Source organism: Octopus bimaculoides, chromosome 2 (assembly GCF_046866305.1).
Source record: "Octopus bimaculoides isolate indiv1 chromosome 2, ASM4686630v1, whole genome shotgun sequence".
Classification (NCBI taxonomy): Eukaryota; Metazoa; Mollusca; class Cephalopoda; order Octopoda; family Octopodidae; genus Octopus; species Octopus bimaculoides.
In genome coordinates, this window is record NC_142929.1 from 20,127,374 (window position 1) to 20,147,373 (window position 20,000).

Genomic DNA, 20,000 nt, shown 5'->3' on the forward strand with positions numbered 1-20,000 from the left:
ATACAGCTAGAGAAAGAGAAAGTCAGAAAGACAGATAGATACAAAAGTAATGCAAGTGAAATAGGACTGACCTTTCATTAAATATACATGAAGAAATATGTTACTACATACAAGTTTCATTAGTACGTAAGTAGATAGAGAAACAGATATACAGATTGTACAGATATGAAAAGGCATAAGTAGACAAACTATCTACCTCTCAATTCTCAGTCTCATATACATACATACATACATACATACATACATACATACATACATAGAGTATGTATGTATATAGTTAGAGAGGGAGAAATAAATGTCGTTGAAGCACACACACTGACTAAAGAAAACAGGTTGCAGTGCAAAGAGATAGATTGGCATTTGGAAAATTGTTCTACTCTGGATCATGCTTTGGACTCTCGTGGATAAAGTAAATTTAGAGAAAACAAATAACAAAGAGAAAAATTATCAAACCAGACGTCTTTTTCTCAATTTCTCTATCATCGTTATATTACCATTACTCAACTGTTTCTAACTTTCTATTTAAAATTTCTATGGTTTTTAATTTCCAGATATGTTAGAAATGTCAGCTGTAAATTGTTTCAGTCTTAAGTATTACCTGTACGTACTTATAATGGTATTTATTGTCTTTTGTCCAATAACATTTGCCCAGTGTCCAACCACTGGTACATCTTGGGTTAGAGATGAAAATAACTGTTCAAAATATTATGTATGTCTTCATGGAAAGCGCATCTCAATGCCACCTTGTCCTCATCGTACTGTATATTCTCTGTTGACTCATTCGTGCGTGTGGCAGAATTCTCATGCTGATGATTGTTCGAAAGAGATATCAACAACAAAGAGAATTGATCTTAATGCAAAGAATAGACAGAACAAAATCGTTGTTCGAAAATTTCCCTCAAGAAAAAACCGTACACATATTTTGCATCATCTCATTGTTAGAACAACAACAGCAACAACAACAACAACAGACGAACCGACGTTGAGTAGTACTTGGATGAAAAGCGTTAACAGAATAGTGAACTTATCTTCGGGTGGAATCGAGAATAATATACTGCAATCTAATTATACGAGTGACAACGATACTGAAATTAAAGACAGCGTTCAAGTAGATTCTGATATGGCTAAAAAACATACAGATGAAAAAGATTATTATTATTTCTATTATTACGATAGCGAAGACAGTGAAAATAATCAATTTGATTCTGACGATTACTCTTGGGAATATAACAATGCAGATTACGATGACGACTGGTCGGAAGATGTTGATGAAGGTAAGTTAATTGTCGAAAGACTGACTTTCCCAATTCTTTCTTTAATCTTCTATCTTTTACTTGTTTCAGTCCTTAGTCTGCGGCCATGATGGGGCACAGCCTTTAAAGATTTAGTCGAACAAATCGACCACGGTATTTATTTTTTAATAAAACCTGGTACTTTTACTATCAGTCTTATACTTATACTTTGCCGAACCGCTAAGTTACGGGGATGTAAACATGACATCATCGGTTGTCAAGCAGTAGTGAGGGACAAATACAAATACAATGATACGCGCGCGTACACTCACACACACACACACACAGACACACACACACACACACACACACAGAGGCACACACGACAAGCTTCCAAACTGTTTCCCTCTTCCAAATCCACTCACAAGTCATTGGTTGCCCAAAGTGTCGTGCAGTAGGACTGAACCCGAAAGCAAACTTCTTACTATACAGCCACGCCTGCGTTTTCCAATCAAGATCATGCGATCGATTTGCTTTTTAGTATGGATAAGTAACAGCTGTCTCAGAAGCTATGCAATATCAAATGTTATGTTAATGTATAAACGGTACTACTTAAATACAGCAGTCCCGACGCATCTAAAGGGGCGGTAATCTCGTTTTACTGTAACTACTGTGACTTCACATAAGCGACCCTTGTTTAAGTCGAAACTAGAAACTAAACTTAACCTTAACTGGCGGGGGTGAAGAATACGTACACCACCCATTTTCTGCATAACTCTAACCATAAAACTAACTCTAAAGCCTAACCCTAACTCAACCCTAGAGAGTGTGCACTGTAAAAACATCAGATTAAAAACAGACGATATTGTGGGGGCCCTTACATCATTAACAGTAGTTTTGGTAAAACGACTTTACCCCCTCCCACTTCATATCGTTAAGTAGATGCAACAGGATTTCTGTATTTGAGTAGTGCCGTATAAACAACACCGTACGTATTGAGTCGTTTTCTTTTATTCTGTCTTATCATAGGCAAAATGTGGCCCGCGGGATCTTCTAACGAAAGAATTACCTTCAATTCTTTTAATTGTGCGCCCCGGCTGATATTGAACCATGTCTAATGCTGCCCATTTCTTGATAAAGTTTGACCATGCCTGATACAGGGCCTCATACGGTTTTGTGGTAGGATGTTGGCTTTGCCTGCAGTCATGTGGTTAGTATTTCCATCTCCTACAGCGGTATCTGAGGCCAATGTCTCTTGTCATAAATTCAAATTATCTAATATCTTGTAGGCGAAATTTGCTGCTGTTGTCTGAGCGTGTGCGTGTGTGTTTACGTCATATATCCGCAACGAATAAATTATTGCAGTAAAGGGATGCCTTCGAACAAAGTTCACTGAGTTACAGGTCCCCCTCAATTGTGAAGAAAGCCTTTGATCAACGATGCGATCGTCCACAGATTGCCATATTAAATAATAAACGGAAAATAATAACGTCATTACTACTGCACGCCAAGAAATGATCTCCTAAAGTTAATATTTACTCAATCCTCAGTACTTCATTTGAATGGCGCTTTAACCTGGTGTGCGAAACATTAAACAGTTGAAGACCACATAGCTCCTTTCGAACTGGATCCCAGTGAATTTTAGACATTTGTATTTAAATAAAAACATGCATCTAACGAAACAGTAGACACATCTCTAGTTCTGTCGTAGCTTGCAGTGGTGATGCATAACTATTTCTTGCTCAATATCATATTTGATGAAACAGATACATTGTCAAAAGCAGTCGATTCGTGATCATACCGACTTTTAATTTTCAGACACGTCTTTTCAGTTTTAATGGGACGTAACTACGTATTTGCCCACCCAAGGACTACATTTTCTCGTGTGCTTCATAAAAATTAATATTTTTTAATGAAATTTTGTACAAATACCTTTCAGGTGGAGTAGATACGATTATATCAGAACTTGTGGGGAAAAAAAAATTGGTAGGTGCGCCCATATGCATACTGACGCACACCACAAATAAATCTAAAAAAAAAATTAAACTTGAAATGTTGAAAAAATTATGTGATGCATGTATGTGTGTGCGCGCACCAACTTTTTTTTCCAGGTTAAACTCTAATATAATCATAATCTACACCATCTGAAAAGTATTTGCAGAAATTTTCATTATAAATATTCCTTTTTCTGAAAGTAAAGAGAAAACAAACTCGAAAGTGTGTGCAGACTTGCGTAGTTTAGTGGAGAAAGAAGTAAGTCAATAACATCGACCCCAGTGCTCAACTCGTACTTATTTTATCGACCGAAAGGCAAAGTCGACCTCGGCAGAACTTGAACTCAGAAGGAAAAGATGGACGAAATGTCGCTAATCATTTTGCCCGGCGTACTAACGATTTTTATTTCTTTATTGCCCACTAGGGGCTACACACAGAGGGGACAAACAAGGACAGACGAAACGGATTAAGTCGATTATATCGACCCCAGTGCGTAACTGGTATTTATTTAATCGACCTCGAAAGGATGAAAGGCAAAGTCGACATCGGCGGAATTTGAACTCAGAACGTAGCGGCAGACGAAATACCGCTAAGCATTTCGCCCGGCGTGCTAACGGTTCTGCCAGCTCACTGCCTTGGTTTGTGATATTAACAACGTTCTATATTATCGTTGTCAGCTGGCTGCGAGAATTACTTAATTGCATATATATTGTATGCTGTCAATAGGATTCGAACTGCTCACTCCGCAGTGAATTAAAAACTGTCCTATTAGCATAGCTGTTCGCAGCTTTTTATAAACCGGTGTGACATGAATTATTGAAGTTCAGTTATCGATAATCGGAAAATCCTTCCATAATAAAAATGCAAACAGGCGTTGCTATTATGTATTTAATTTCATTCAGCCATTGGCTTTCATGTCTTTGAAATTTTCATAAAGGAGAGATAAAAGCTTCGTGTTCTTCAAAGAACAAATGTATTTTTTCAGTCCGCTATTTCAAACAGAGCAAACCAGCTTACTAAATCTCAACGCCAATATTTCACTCAGTGCATCGATGGAATACATACATACATATATATATATATATATATATATATATATATATGTGTGTGTGTGTGTGTGTGGCTGCACATCGTATGAGGTATAACATTGATTTGTTACACAATCATAAGCCATCAAAAGTGTATGGAAACGTGTGTTTTGAAATAGTTTTGATGCACCTATTCAAACACACATTCATATATATATGTTTTTTTTCTGTTTGTTGGATCATTTGCTACTCTGTTTACAAACGAAAAGGAAAAAAGTACTTTAATACTTGATGTTTTTTATGAATCACCTGATGAATCACTCCGTTGCTATATATATACATATACATACATACATATATATATATATATATATATATATATATATATATATATATATATATATATATATATATATATACAAACACACACATATATATATATATACACATATATAAACATACACAAATGAACATATATATACTACAAAAATACATATATGTATGATATACACACACACACACACATACACACACACACACACACAAACATATATATATTCAGAGGATGGTAGACTGATAGAGATTGATTATATATAGTTATATTAAAAACAGATATTAAATATTGACAAAATATCCGTAATGATTGGCGAGATATGTCAATATACTGAACTCTAGTAATTCACTGGAAATTATTTATTGCTCGTGACAATGAATAAGTTATGAATAATAATATTGATGTGTGTAAAAGGGATGTCGCTGAATACCACAAGGTAATCTATTTAAAAAAGCCTTCATCCATGAAGGTCAACGAATATTGTCACACACACACACACACACACACACACACACACACACACACATCTTAAATGAGGAAGATGTCCTGTAAGAGATAAATTCCTTCTCTGTTGCATAATGATTTGAAACTTGCGTATTAAATGTATTCAAACTACCAGTATTTTGGTTTGACTTTATTATTATTATTATTATTATTATTATTATTATTACTATTATTATTATTTTTATTATTATTTTTATTATTAAGGTGGTGAGCTGGAAGAATCGTTAGCACGACGGGCAAAATGATTAGCAGTATTTCACTCGTCGCTATGTTCTGAGTTCAAATTCCGCCGAGGTCGACTTTGCCTTCCATCCTTTCGGGCTCGATAAATTAAGTACCCCCTCCCCACAAAATCTAGGCCGTCTGCCTATATTAAAAATTATTATTATTATTATTATTATTATTGAGTGAGAGAGCAGTGCATGCCATCAAAGTGACACTCGGGTAAAATATATAAAGCCCAATATACCCATTATGACTACCCGTCTGATAAGGGTACACCAGGCACATGCATCACAACCATATGTGCGCGACATGGTGATCTCATATCAAGATCAACAACGCATGACCTCGCAGGTGGGGCCTAGTTAGAATTCTTTTCAGGTCGAGTAGCCCATGCCGCTCAAAAGGTCCCTGAATAATGTTTGTTTAAGGATGTTGAGCAAAACACCCATGTTTCCAAAGGTGAATTATTCAAACCCCAAAGAACTCCTCTCAACACATGGCTATGATGCTCCCCCACTACTTCTGATCGTGATCAGAGATGCACATATCGTCAGCCACCAAAGGACATGCTCAACTGGTTAAGGTCAAACAACTGACAAGCATATATGTGGTATTGAGCAGAATATTTGCTGTAGCCTATCTTTTATACAGAGACAAAACAATGTACATGATAACACCTCCAATCAATTAAAATCAGAAACCATGAGAGCCACTGCCTGGTACTGCATCAGGGCATAAGGCATTTGTACTGCATCAGGGCATGGGCATTTATACTGCATCAGGGCATGGGCATTTATACTGCATCAGGGCTATTATTATTATTGTTGTTAAGGTGGTGAGCTAGTAGAATCGTTAGCACGCCGGGCGAAATATTTAGCGGGATTTCATCCGCCTTTACGTTCTGAGTTCTAATTCCACCGAGGTCGAATTTACCTTTCATCCTTTCGGAGTCGATGAAATAAGCAGCAGTTGAGCACTGGGATTGATGAAATCGACTTATACTCGCCCTCAAAATTTCGAGCCTTGTGCCTACTATATTAGAAAGGATTATTATCATTAATCGTTTAAATTTCACATAGTTATCGGTCTTCCAGCGAAGCTGTTTGTATATCTAGTTGATATGTGTTTCAGTAACTGTGCATCCTTAATACTGACATAAGAAAATTTCCCATGTTTTGTTAAGACTGGATTATCATGCTGAATGCAATACTGATGAACTGTAAATCACGTCTGTAATGAAGAGAAATCTAATTAACGTTAATTTGATTGCAAAGTTGAGAAAGCCACTTTAAAATTTGTGGGAAGTGGCTTTCAAATTGATTAAAAATTGAATGGGCTCATGCAGTGGAGAATAAGTTTGAGATTTGCTAAATAGATAATGACGTTAGAGTAAAGATTATTTGCCAACATAACATGGCAGTCCTAGTTTAGGACTGCCATGTTATTTTGGCAAATAATCTTTACTCCAAAGTATTGTTGCTGAATATCTCTCGTTGTGAGATTTACAAATAGTAATTTTCTAAGATAATGACGTGTTAGGATGATATTTGATTTCCTCAATAAGCCAATTCTTTCACGCGCTTACCAAACTTTAAAATGATGAAGAAAATAAACATCTGACAGAACACACATTCCCCGATTAGTTGGGGTAATACGCTAATAACATTTACTGGTATACCTACACGATTGTTCTCCACTGATTTTGTTTCCTCGTACCTTTAAGAAACATAGATACTTTTTATGAATTTTTTTATACATACGTTTCAGTTAATGTAAATAACGATTATATCTGATTTTACTGGGTATAAATTTTCCGAAAGGGAAAAGGTTTCGGATAATTCACAGGAGTCTGTAATTCTTCCTCATAATTATAAGAAAAACGGGTATTTTTAAATGGAAATATCTAGAAATACCTTGGAGATTGTTCAGTTGACGATTATATTGGAATTTGATGTAGAAAAAACATTGGTGTCCGTGCACACATAGATTGAGAGACACGTTACTTATATATATTTCCAAGATAAAACTTTAAATTTAGGCAAAAAATGATTTGTCTTTAGGCATGTGTATGTAGCCATCATTGTGGAGGCGCAATGGCCCAATGGTTAGGGCAGCAGACTCACGGTTTCGATTCCCAAACTGGGCGTTGTGAGTGTTTATTGAGCGAAAGCACCTAAAGCTCCACGAGGCTCCGGCAGGGGATGGTGGCGAACCCTGCTGTACTCTTTCACCACAACTTTCTCTCACTCTTACTTCCTGTTTCTGTTGTGCCTGTAATTCAAAGGGTCAGCCTTGTCACACTGTGTCACGCTGAATATCCCCGAGAACTACGTTAAGGGTACACGTGTCTGTGGAGTGCTCAGCCACTTGCACGTTAATTTCACTAGCAGGCTGTTCTGTTGATCGGATCAACTGGAACCCTCGACGTCGTAAGCGACGGAGTGCCAACAGCAGCCATCATTATTTTACATTAAATGTGATTTCATTGTAACCTACACACTCTAAAAAAGTATTTGTAGAAAATTTCATTCAAAACACTTATTTCACTGAAAATTATGAGAAAGCAAAGCTGTGGCGAGGCATACTCGTGTGCCCATTTACCAATCTCTTTATATGTCTTATCTTAAAATCCTGCGGACCTCTAAATGCAATAATATACTTTAGTGTGGATATAATCTGGACGATTCACTCAATTAAGCCGCACTCTTTAATACATCCTATCATCACAAAAAGAAATTAATTACCATGATGAATTAATATTTCTCTCATATTTCTATAAGTGACATGAACATTATAGAAATTATAGGAAGTGTGTAGAATTTCAAGCATGGCTATGTGGTAAGCAGTTTCCCCATTACAAAGTTTTGATTTCTGTACCTCAGCGAGGAGGAGTTTTGGAATAGCTCACCTATAGTGTGTGTGTGTGTGTGTGTGTGTGTGTGTGTGTGTGTGCGTGTGTGTGTGTCTGTGTGCGTGTGTGTGTGCGGTGTTGGTTTCTGTTAGTCCCCACCACCACCGTTTAACAAGCTGTGTTGGGGTTACTCACGTCCCCGTAATATTAGCGTTTCGGCATAAGAGACTTACAAAATAAGAGCCAGACTTAAAAGGTAAGTGCTGAGATTGATTAGTTTGACTAAAGCTTTTCAAAGCGGTGCCCCGGCATGGCCGCAGTCCAATGCTTGAAACAAGTATAAGATGAAAATAACAAGAGATAAAATATAATCTAATATTCTTTTCTACTCTAGGCACAAGGCCCAAAATTTGGGGGGAGGGGGCCAGTCGATTAGATCAACCCCATTACACAACTGGTACTTAATTTATCGACCCCGAAAGGGTGAAAGGCAAAGTCGACATCGGCGGAATTTGAACTCAGAGCGTAAAGACAAGCGAAATACCGCTAAGCATTTCGCCCGGCGTGCCGACGTTTCTGTCAGCTCGCCATCTTAAAATATAATCTGATATCGGATAACAAATGATATGATGGCTGCTGTTATTAAACAACCGGTACTTAATTTATCGACCCCGAAAGAATGAAAGGCAAAGTCGACCTCGGCGGAATTTGAACTCAGAACGTAAAGACAGACGAAATACCGCTAAGCGTTTCGCCCGGCGTGCCGACGTTTCTGCCGGCTCGCCATCTTAAAATATAATCTGATATCGGATAACAAATGATATGATGGCTGCTGTTCGTGTATTTTCTCATTTGCTTTATGTTTAACACAGTGCTTAATTAAAGCTGGAAAATGATAAATTCATGAATCTTCTCGTTTAGGCGTAAAAGACACGGAATCTGAAGTATCTTGTAACATCTTTAAATATATCAAATTATTCGTTTACAGAAGTCGATGACATTTTAAACACACTGTTTAAGCGAATGTTTTAAATGATTAATACGATTTGTTTAAATATAATCTTTAACTGATTATAACACTTATGCTGACAGTTACAGCTTGTCGAGTACTAAGAACAAACTTATTGCGCATCAAAACAAAAACAGACAGATGCTTAAAGACAGATAAGAAATGTTTCAATTTAGACACAGGCATGGCTGTGTGATAAGAAGTTTACTTCCCTATCACATGGCTCTGGTTTCAGTCTCACTGGATGTCAACTTGACCGAGTGTCATCTACTATAGCACCAGGCCAACCAAACCATGGGGAGTTTATTTGACTGACTGAGAAAAGCTCGTCGTGTTTGTGCATGTATATATATATATATATATATATATATATATATATATATATATATATATATATATATATATATATAATACAAATAATAAATGAATATATGCATATATACCTACATGTATGTACATATATATATATATATATATATATATATATATATATATATATATATATATATATATATATATAACAACGTAAAGTTGTAAGGTACCAAACACGCCCACACATACACAGATACTCACACAAACACGCAAATACAACACAATCCTCACACCCATATATACACACATATGTACACACACACATACACAAACACAGTATGTGTGTTGTATTTGTGAGTGTTTTGTTTTGTTTGTATTGTTTGTGCATGTGTGTGTATACGTGTGGATGTATTTGTGTGAGTGTGTCTATGTGTCTTGTATTTGTCAGGGTGGTGTGTGTTATTGTGTGTGTGTGTGTGTGTGTGCATGCTTGTGTGCATGTGTATATGTCTGTGCGTTCCCCAGTCAAAAATCACACGCACACACTCGAAGAAATAAACACACTTATACATACACGCAATACAATCCCAACAATCACAACAAACACAAGCACACATACATACACACAATCATGCACACACAATAACATACATACATACATACATACAAACATACATACACACACACACACACACACACACACACACACACACACACACACACACACACATATATATATATATATATATATATATATATACTTATATAATGGGCATTACTACAGAAAAATAATTCCACACACTGGACTTCCCAAAATAACCACATTTAGTACCGAATGCGAGGAAAAACAACCAACAGAAGACGACCAACTTTCTTTTAAATAACTCAACTATGTATCGACCGATTTCGCGATTACTAGAATGAATCTAGATTTCGCTCATCAGCATAGTATTGTTCCAAAAATATATATATATAAACAGAATTCTCACCTCACCAAAAACGAACACTCTACGTATCCAACAGAGTAAAGGGAATGAAGTTTATCTGTATATATCTTCATCAAAGAAGCGGGAATACTTCCGGGTTGCTTTTTGGGTATTGGGCATTATTTTTCTGTAGTAATGCCCATTATATAAATATAAACGAATGATTATATTCTTGGGAATAGAAATTTCTCTTATGAATTTTTTTACACACTGGCTTCTTGATAAAATTCTTGTAAAAGAGTTTTATCCCTTTTTGAATGTATATATATATATATATATATATATATATATATATATATATATATATATACACATAAGACAATAATTCTTGGATGGAATTTACAGATATTTAATGCACCGCTATGCGCGTTTCCACAGATCACATATCTGTTAAGATCACAGTCCGTATTCCTAGTATGATTACAGTGTAGTCCGTAGTATCTGTGGGCATCGGGTAAATCATCTTCATGGATTCATTTCTTCAGGCGATATTAACATTAATGGATGTTCACCAGAGTGATGTCTATATCTTTTCACCGGTGTTGGTGGGTATTTCTGTGTGTATTTGGTGGGGCGGAGGGCAAAGTGATGGATAGAAAGGAAGAAATGTTTCCCGTAAATAAATTTAAACGATATATATATTTTACTTGTTTCAGTCATTAGACAGTTATATTGCGACCTTCAAGAAATTTTAGTCGACTGAATCGACCGCAGGGCTTCTTATATATTTTAAGCCCGACATTTATTCTATCGGTCTCTTGCCGAAATCTAAGTTACGAGAGAATTTAGTACACCAACACAGGTTGTCAAGTAGTAAGAAGAGACAAACGCACACAACAATACACACACACACACACACACACACACACTCACACATGTATATATGTATATATATTGACATATATATATACATATATATATATATATATGTGTGTATGTGTGTGTATATATAAATGTGTGTGTATATGTATGTATCTATATGTATGTGTCTTTATTATTTATGTTTGCCCCACCCCACTGTTGACAACCGGTGTTAGTTTGTTAACATCCTCATAACGTAGCTGTTCAACTAAGAATGAGTACCGAGTTTTAAAACCGCTTTAAATACTGGGGTTGATTCGTTCGACTAAAAAACCCTTTAAAGTGGTGCCTCAGAATCACGGCAGTCCAATGGCTGATACGATTTAATAATTAAAAAAAAATATCCCTTTGAAAATTTTAAAAAGGTTTTTAAAACACGCTTTCTAATTTTCACATCTAGGTTCCTGTGGTTATTCAATAAGCCCTTTCATAATCGGTGGAGGCCAAGCAGCAGAAGGAACTTGGCCCTGGCAGGTTTCCTTGCAGGTACTTACCGATCCACCAGCGCATCGATGTGGTGGAGTACTCGTTCACCCAAGTTGGATCCTTACTGCAGCGCATTGCGTGTATGGGTGAGTAGATTAATAATAATTTATATATTCATAGTTTTGTTATAATACCGAAAACACGATCATATATAAATATAAGCAACGGAAGCAGAATTAATGCCAAAAGCCAGTCTTTATAGTCAGCTTAACGAGGATGTTTTGTTAGAACACTGAATACTGCGGTATCCGCCTTGGGAAGTTCTCTCATATAGACGCATTGTGCATAAAAACACAGACATATATCGTAGTAGACGTTCCCATGCCAGACGATTTTCGTCCGCTGCGATTCGTTGTCTTTGCTATTATGCACCACGCGTCTATACGAAAAGACCGCTCAAGGCGAATACTGCAGAACTTCGTGTTTTACTAAAGTGTCCACATTATGTTGGACATAATGACAATCATACGCGCTCGCACGCACACACACTCACACACATACGCACACACACATACACTCTCACACAGAGTTATCTCAAGAGACAATAATTTTAAAATATTCATTTCCATAAGCAAAATAATGTCATTTGTTGCGCTTAGATACTCAATCAAGCATTTAGTAGACATAGCTTGTGCATAAAACATTAACAAGTTTGAAGCACCAGGTTGTGTCCGCACAGACAAACAGCATAATAAGAGATGTCTATCTACTTTTGATATGTCTGTGTGTACGGAAGTATGTATGTATGTATGTATGAATGTATGTATGTATGTATGTATGTGTGTACGCGTGTATGAGTGTATGTACGTAAATAAGTATTATGTATGTACTTGCATATATATATATATATATATATATATATATATATATATATATGAACGTTTTTATATGTGTGTGTTTGTGTGTATGTATCTACATACGTATGTATGCATATATGTACGTACGTGTCCATATAAGTATGTATGTACATACTTACGCATGTATGCATGTATGTATGTATGTATGTACGTGCACACATGCATATATGTACGTAAATATGTAGATACTTACGTACGTATGTATGTTCGTTTGTATGCATGTATGTGTGTATGTATGTATGTGTGTATGTATGTATGTATGTATGTATGTATGTATGTATGTATGTATGTATGTGTGTATGCCTCTTCTATTTTTTCAATATCATAAATTTTCCACTCAGGAAGGAGCCGGTTTCCAATAAAGATACAAGGCTCCATCTTTGGAATTGTAACTTGAGAAATGTCTGGCATACTTTTACTGTTCCACTCACAGATTGGACTTACAATGAGTTTGTCTAGATATGCAACTATATGCATGAGAATGCATACATAAAGCATACATATACATACGTATATACACACCTACATACATATATGCATGTATGTACTTACGTATGTATATATTTATGTATGTTTTTATGTATGTATGTCATTGTTCAGTTTTATTTCAAGATTTCTTGCCAATAAAGAGCTGGTTTTTAACCTAGATCCAAGGCTCCTTCATAGGGTATTTTTGTATATAATGTATGTATGTATGTATGTGTGTGTGTGTGTGTATGTATGTATGTATGTATGTATGTATGTATATGTGCAGATTTGTATGTTTTATGTATGTATATATTCTCATGCATAGAGTTACATATCTAGACATGGTGATATATATTTAAATGATAAACTTCTGGAAAGTTTTACAGATTTTTACAGATCCAATGATGGATTGGATTTGTAGTCTTTGAATTAGCTTTCTTCTTTCTGGTTTTGAGGAGCTAATTTCTTAAGATTGGTATGTAATATGTATGTATGTATGCATGTATGTATGTATGTATGTATGTATGTATGTATGTATGTGTGTGTGTGTGTGTGTATGTATGTATGTATGTATGTATGTATGTATGTATATTCAATGTCTGTCTTTGGCTGGCCTCAAATCTCACCTGCGAACCCTTGGAAAACAAACTTCAGCCAGCTATTCTGATTATATGTCTGTGCACACGTTTGAATGTGGTGTGTGCCAGAGGGCTTGCAAATCCAATGGGGGTCTTAAGAGACATGTTAGGATCCACAATGAGCAGAACTTACCTGCAGGTATTGGTAGTACAAATCAGAGGTGCAATCTGTGTGGGTGTTTTTTCAAAACATTGTCTGGTTTAAAAGCCACATCAAATGCCATGGAAGGGCTAAGGTGTAGGTGCAGGAGGTGGTCAAACTCTGTGTAAAGAATAGACAACCACCACTATGCATATTCAATTATTTAAACATTTTCCTGTAAAGAAGGAGCTGGTTTCTAACAATGACCTAAAATTCTATCAATGGAATGTAGATGAATACAAATTCAGATTTTGAATTTGAGAGAAGCCTTGCATTTGTAATGTACGATCTATCTGAATGTATGTTAACATGCAATTTGCCGTCGGAAAATGCGGGAAGTAAATTCTCCTTAAAAAAATGAAAGTGTATTGCGATAGAAACCGAAAGTGACGACAGAGATATATCAAAATTTCATAAACAAACATTTGATATCGATGGGTAGGATTCTTATATGGGTCTCGGCAAAAAAAAATTTCTATTCTCACGAAGTTGTTATCATTCACTCAGCTTTGATCCAAACATTAGCAGCATCCAGACACAGTCTACAGAAGGGCGATGAAAGTTCGTTCACCAAGAAGTAAGTTAGGCAACATGCTCATTGCAGTCATTAGACTGCGGCCATGCTGGGGCACTGCCTTCAAAAATTTTTAGTTGAAAGTGTCGACCTTAGTACGTATTTTTTGTAAAACCTGGTACTTATTTATTGGTATCATTTGTTGAACCGCTATTTTTATGGGGAAGTAAACACACTACCATTGGTTGTCAAGCGATTCATACATACATACATACGTACATACATGCATACATACATACATACAAACATACATACATACATACATACATACATACATACATACATACACTAGCGTAGCTAGAGCGTGTGACGTCCAGGGTGGCCCTTCCGTTTGACGCCCTCGGACCCCACAAATGACACGTATTACCAAGGTGCTGCCCGGGGCGGATCACCCCCTCCTCCAGTTACGCTAGTGCATATCATATATGTATATACGACGGTCTTCTTTCAGTTTCCGTCTATGAAATCCACTCACAAGGCTTTGGTGAGTTGGCCCGAAGCTACAGTAGAAAACATTTGCCCAAGGTGCCACGCTGTGTGTGACTGAACTCGGAATCATGTGGTTGGGAAGCAAGCTTCTTACCATGCACCTACCCTGCGCCTATAGTGATATTTTATTTACATTAACTTCGTGAGTGTGTGGTAAACCAAATTTACGAATCATCATTTCGTGCATCAATGTCTGTTATGTCTTCACGTAAATATGATTGTTTTCATCTTCTATGAAATATATCCATGATTTTCATATTGTATCAAATACATGCACGTTTATATATTGGATATATGGAGTATTTACAAGAAATTACGGAATGGTTGTGTCGTCACTTCCGGTTTCTATCGCACTGTACTTTCTCTTTCTATGAACAATTTACTTTCATTATTTTACGACGGTAGACTACGTTAACCATGAATATACAGTGTTGGTCAAAACTCACCTGACAGTAAATCAAACCCATTTAATCCTAACATTTGTTTAACAACTGAATGAATTTATTAAAAGCATCTAAATATGAAACATCATGAAAATTGTCCAAGCTGAAATCCTTCTCGAGCGACACATATTTCCATTCGAGTCAATACAGAATCACAGATAGTATTTATGGGATTTTGATTTACTGTCGGGTGAATTTTAGCAAACCCTGTATGTATGTATGTATGTTTCCATGTATGTATACTTCTACGTATACGTGAAATAATGTATGTGCGTTGTGCGTATATATATATATATATATATATATATATATATATATATATATATATATATATATATATATATATACATACATATATATATATATATATATATATATATATATATATATATATATATATATATATATATATATATATAAATGTGTGTGTGTATGTATGCATATATGTATGTATGTATATACCGTATTCTAACGTGTGTAAAGAGCCCTCGGGCATCAAGAACCCTCTAATTTGGGAGCTTAAAATTTGAAAAAAAGAGGTTTTGTAAGGGATTATAATACTATTCATATATAAAAAAAAACTCTCATTTTTAAAAATCTAATTTTTGACAAAAAAAAAGGTTCCTTATACGCGCTAAAATACAGTATATATATATATATATATATATATATATATATATATATATATATATATATATATATATATATATATATATATATATATATAATATTAGGGACAAGATCAAAATTACAGGTAAAAACTCAATTAAAATCAATCTATAAAAAAATTAAATTAAATTGAGCTTTACAGAGTAAAATATATATAAATATATAGTTTTAGGGAAAAGAACCCAGGTTCATGAACTCATCGATGAAAATCCACTGTCACATATAGAAAAATTAATAATTACTTATAAATTATAAATTAATTATAAAATGTAGTCATTTTATTATCTTTATCTTATGATATTTAGTTTGTATTAAATTATACTCATTTATTGTGCTTTTATTTATTGTTCTTTTATTTATTGTGCTTTTAATTATTAATTTTTCTATATGTGACAGTGGATTTTCATCGATGAGTTCATGAACCTTGGTTCTTTTCCCTAAAACTATATATATGTATATATATATTTGTATACACCGCACTATATGAAGAACAGTACTCATTCAAAACATCAAAGTCAGTTTTGCCGTCGACACCAACATCATCAAGATTACCACCACCACCACCGCCACCTCCACCGTCGTCATCATCTTTATCGTCATCGTCGGTATAGCTATCAAATATGACATCATCATCATCATCACCATCATCATCAACAACAACAACAATGACAACGTCACCTTCGGTACCATTATCGCTCACCACGTATATTTATGGCTGTGCGTTACACTCTCTCTACCCCTGACCTTCGCAGCGTCTACAGTTTCTATTTCCTAACATTTCAGTAACTAACAGGAACGTGCTGCTTCCCAGTAAAAGAGCACGGATGTAACAGTAATGACGAAAAGCACCATGCCGGTCCCTTTGATCTCGGCTGTAACGATTACCATTTGTGAGAAGATGGTACTTTGTATTTGTTCAATAATCTATTTATAGTTCCTAGAAGAAACCAATAATAATAATAATAATAATAATAATAAAGACGAAAGAAGAATTGAGCATGTTTAGTAATATGAAATTAAGAGACGTTCACATTATTGATTTGTACCCATACGCAAACGTTCACACACGCACACACACACACACATGTTCATACATGTGGGTACGCACATACGAACACATACAAACACACACACACGTACAACCTCATATTCACGTGCGTGTGAAAGATAGATATAGATATTTAGATATATATACATATACATACATATATATGTGTGTGTGTATGTGTGTATATATATATATATATATATGTGTGTGTGTGTGTGTGTGTGTGTGTGTGTATAAACACATACACAGGGTGCGATGGGTAAATTGTCGCCATTTTATATTTTTAATTTCGCGTATGCACATTGCTTGATTTGGATTTTGTCGACTACACAGTATAATAGGTTCAGTTGGGCACCATCTGTGAGAAAAAACAGCACCATGACACAATTCACACTGCAGGGAATTTGGAAACATGCTGTACTGCAAGGCATTCGCTCCAGAAGCTCTAATATACGAACATTTCAGAGTGTTTGGGTGTCAATCTGAGGATAGTGCAATCTGAGAACATGTGCTGAGAGTGATAAAAATAAAGCATCCAACCAACATCATGGTGTTTGGACTAAACATCTTCCCACAGCCTCAGACTCAACATGGAGGCCTACATCAATTGCCTGGAGGAGATAGTGCTGGATGGTTAATGCTAGAAGACTCTATGTCTGGCAACAGGACTCTGCAACATGTCACACATGATATCTACAAGGCTGTATAGAATTTATCAGCTGCATGGGATGACGTAGAGAACATGGCTATGAATGGTGTATGGAAGAAGCTATTCCCGCAATTCGTCAATGATTTTAAGGGGTTTGATAATATTGCTATCAACAAAGCTTTGGTGACGACGAGCAAAGAACTGGAAATAGATTTGGAGGAGGAAAATTTCACAGATTTATCTGAAAAAGAAAAGCAGGTCCTGACGAATGAGGATTTCATAGAGCTCCACGAGCAGTAAAATATAGAAGAAGAGGAAGTCAGACCTGAACCTCGTCACTTTACCATTAAGAAAATGCAGCAAGTATTTGCATATATCGAAAAAGGATATGGATCCAAATGCTAAATGCTTTCCAAGATTATGGGGGCTTGTCTCGAAGCTTTTGCTCCTTGTAATGTAATCCTTGAGGAAAAGAGAAGACAGTTCAAGGAACTCTCAACCGGTTTTTTAAGTGCATTGAACGAGAACAGCCAAAGTCAGCTGTTGATGTTGATGATCGATAGCCATCTACATCCGCGATGTAAATCACCATATTATATGTACGTATTGGTAAGTGTAAAATAATTTAGAATTTTTAAATTATTATCATCATCATCATCATCATCATCGTTTAACATCTACTTTCCATGCTAGCATGGGTTAGACGATTTGGCTGAGGACTGGCAAACCAGATGGCTGCACCAGGCTCCAATCTGATCTGGCAGAGTTTCTACAGCTGGATGCGCTTCCTAACGCCAACCACTCCGAGAGTGTAGTGGGTGCTTTTACGTGCCACCGGCACGAGGGCCATTCAGGCGGTACTGGACACGGCCACGCTCAAATGGTGTTTTTTACGTGTCAACTGCACAAGTGCCAGTAAGGCGACGTTGGTAACGATCACGCTCAAATGGTGCTTTTTACATGCCACCGGCATGGAAGCCAGACAGCTGCTCTGGCAATGATCATGCTCATGGCAAAATAATAATAACTACTGAATTTGTTTTTTAAGCTTAAAAAAGGCTTTTATTTTACCATCTCTTATTGCAAACTGCATTCATAAATAAAGTGTCCGTGATGTATGGTAAGCACCACCAAATTGTATTCGTGAATTTAGATTACTTTTCATTTCAATGTACTGTATTAAAAAAAAAGTTGTTTGTAAGCTTAAAATTGTTTTTTATTAACCATCTATTATTGAAAATGCTTTCGTAAATGAAGTACAGATTTGGGAATGGTTATCAGTTTAGCCTAGAGACAAATAAATTTGGCCTAGCCTAGCCTAGTTAATTCGACTTAAGTCATCTTTTGACTTAAGTCGTGTCTCCTGGAACCAATTGATAGATCGCTGACCACGGCATTCATATTTTTTCTCCTTGTTTCTCTCCTTATTTCTTTCTATGTTCCTTTCAGTTGAAGAGTGTAGGCTCGAAACGTCAAAGATTTTCTCTATTCCCGAGCGTTAAACTAATACATCCATTTGTTGTTTACACCACCCGTCTTCGTCTGTCGTTTTTTTTTTCGTAAATTCTCCAATATATCTGTACATATATATATATATATATATATATATATATATATATATATATATATATATATATATATATATATGTAGTCTGTTAAAGTCTGTTAAAGTCTGTCATACCGGTCATGACGAAGGGAAATAGCCCTGAAACTCGAGTCGCCTTATATATTTATATTTATATATTTGATCCTTTATATTGAATACTCAATATTTCATCTACATTCAATACTTTCTTTCATGGTGCCATCCATTTTTATTTTATTTTATTTTATATTATATATTGTATATTCCATATTCTATACCCCACATTGGTATTGCAGGAATATAAATAAAACATAAAAAACAGACAGTGTTGGAACTCTTTTAAACAAAATAATATATTCCTCTATACACAATCATACAAAAAAACCACCTTTTTTGTATTTATATATCCATTTTGTATATATATATCCACACACACACACATCTATATGCAAGCTTTTCAACCACATACCCCCAACTTAGACTATTTAGTTATTAAACAAAAATGTGCAAAGATAAACAACTTACAGTGACAAGTAGCATTTGTATGGACAACATGGACATATACAGGTATAAAAAAATACCACAAAACCTGAATTCCTGAGTTGTTAAATTATT

At 35.5% G+C, this 20,000-nt stretch overlaps 1 protein-coding gene across 1 annotated transcript in view; it reads left to right on the forward strand.

Annotated features, from left to right (window-relative positions):
* The window catches only part of LOC106877341 (prostasin), a 39,736-nt gene that overhangs the window by 446 nt on the left and 19,290 nt on the right, over positions 1–20,000 (forward strand). Inside the window, exons 1-2 of the mRNA XM_014926218.3 lie at positions 1–1,274; positions 11,738–11,909. The exon at positions 1–1,274 is cut by the window's left edge and continues 446 nt beyond it. Coding sequence (XP_014781704.2) covers positions 554–1,274; positions 11,738–11,909 — 893 coding nt within the window. The 5' untranslated portion in view covers positions 1–553. The remainder of the gene's footprint in view (positions 1,275–11,737; positions 11,910–20,000) is intronic.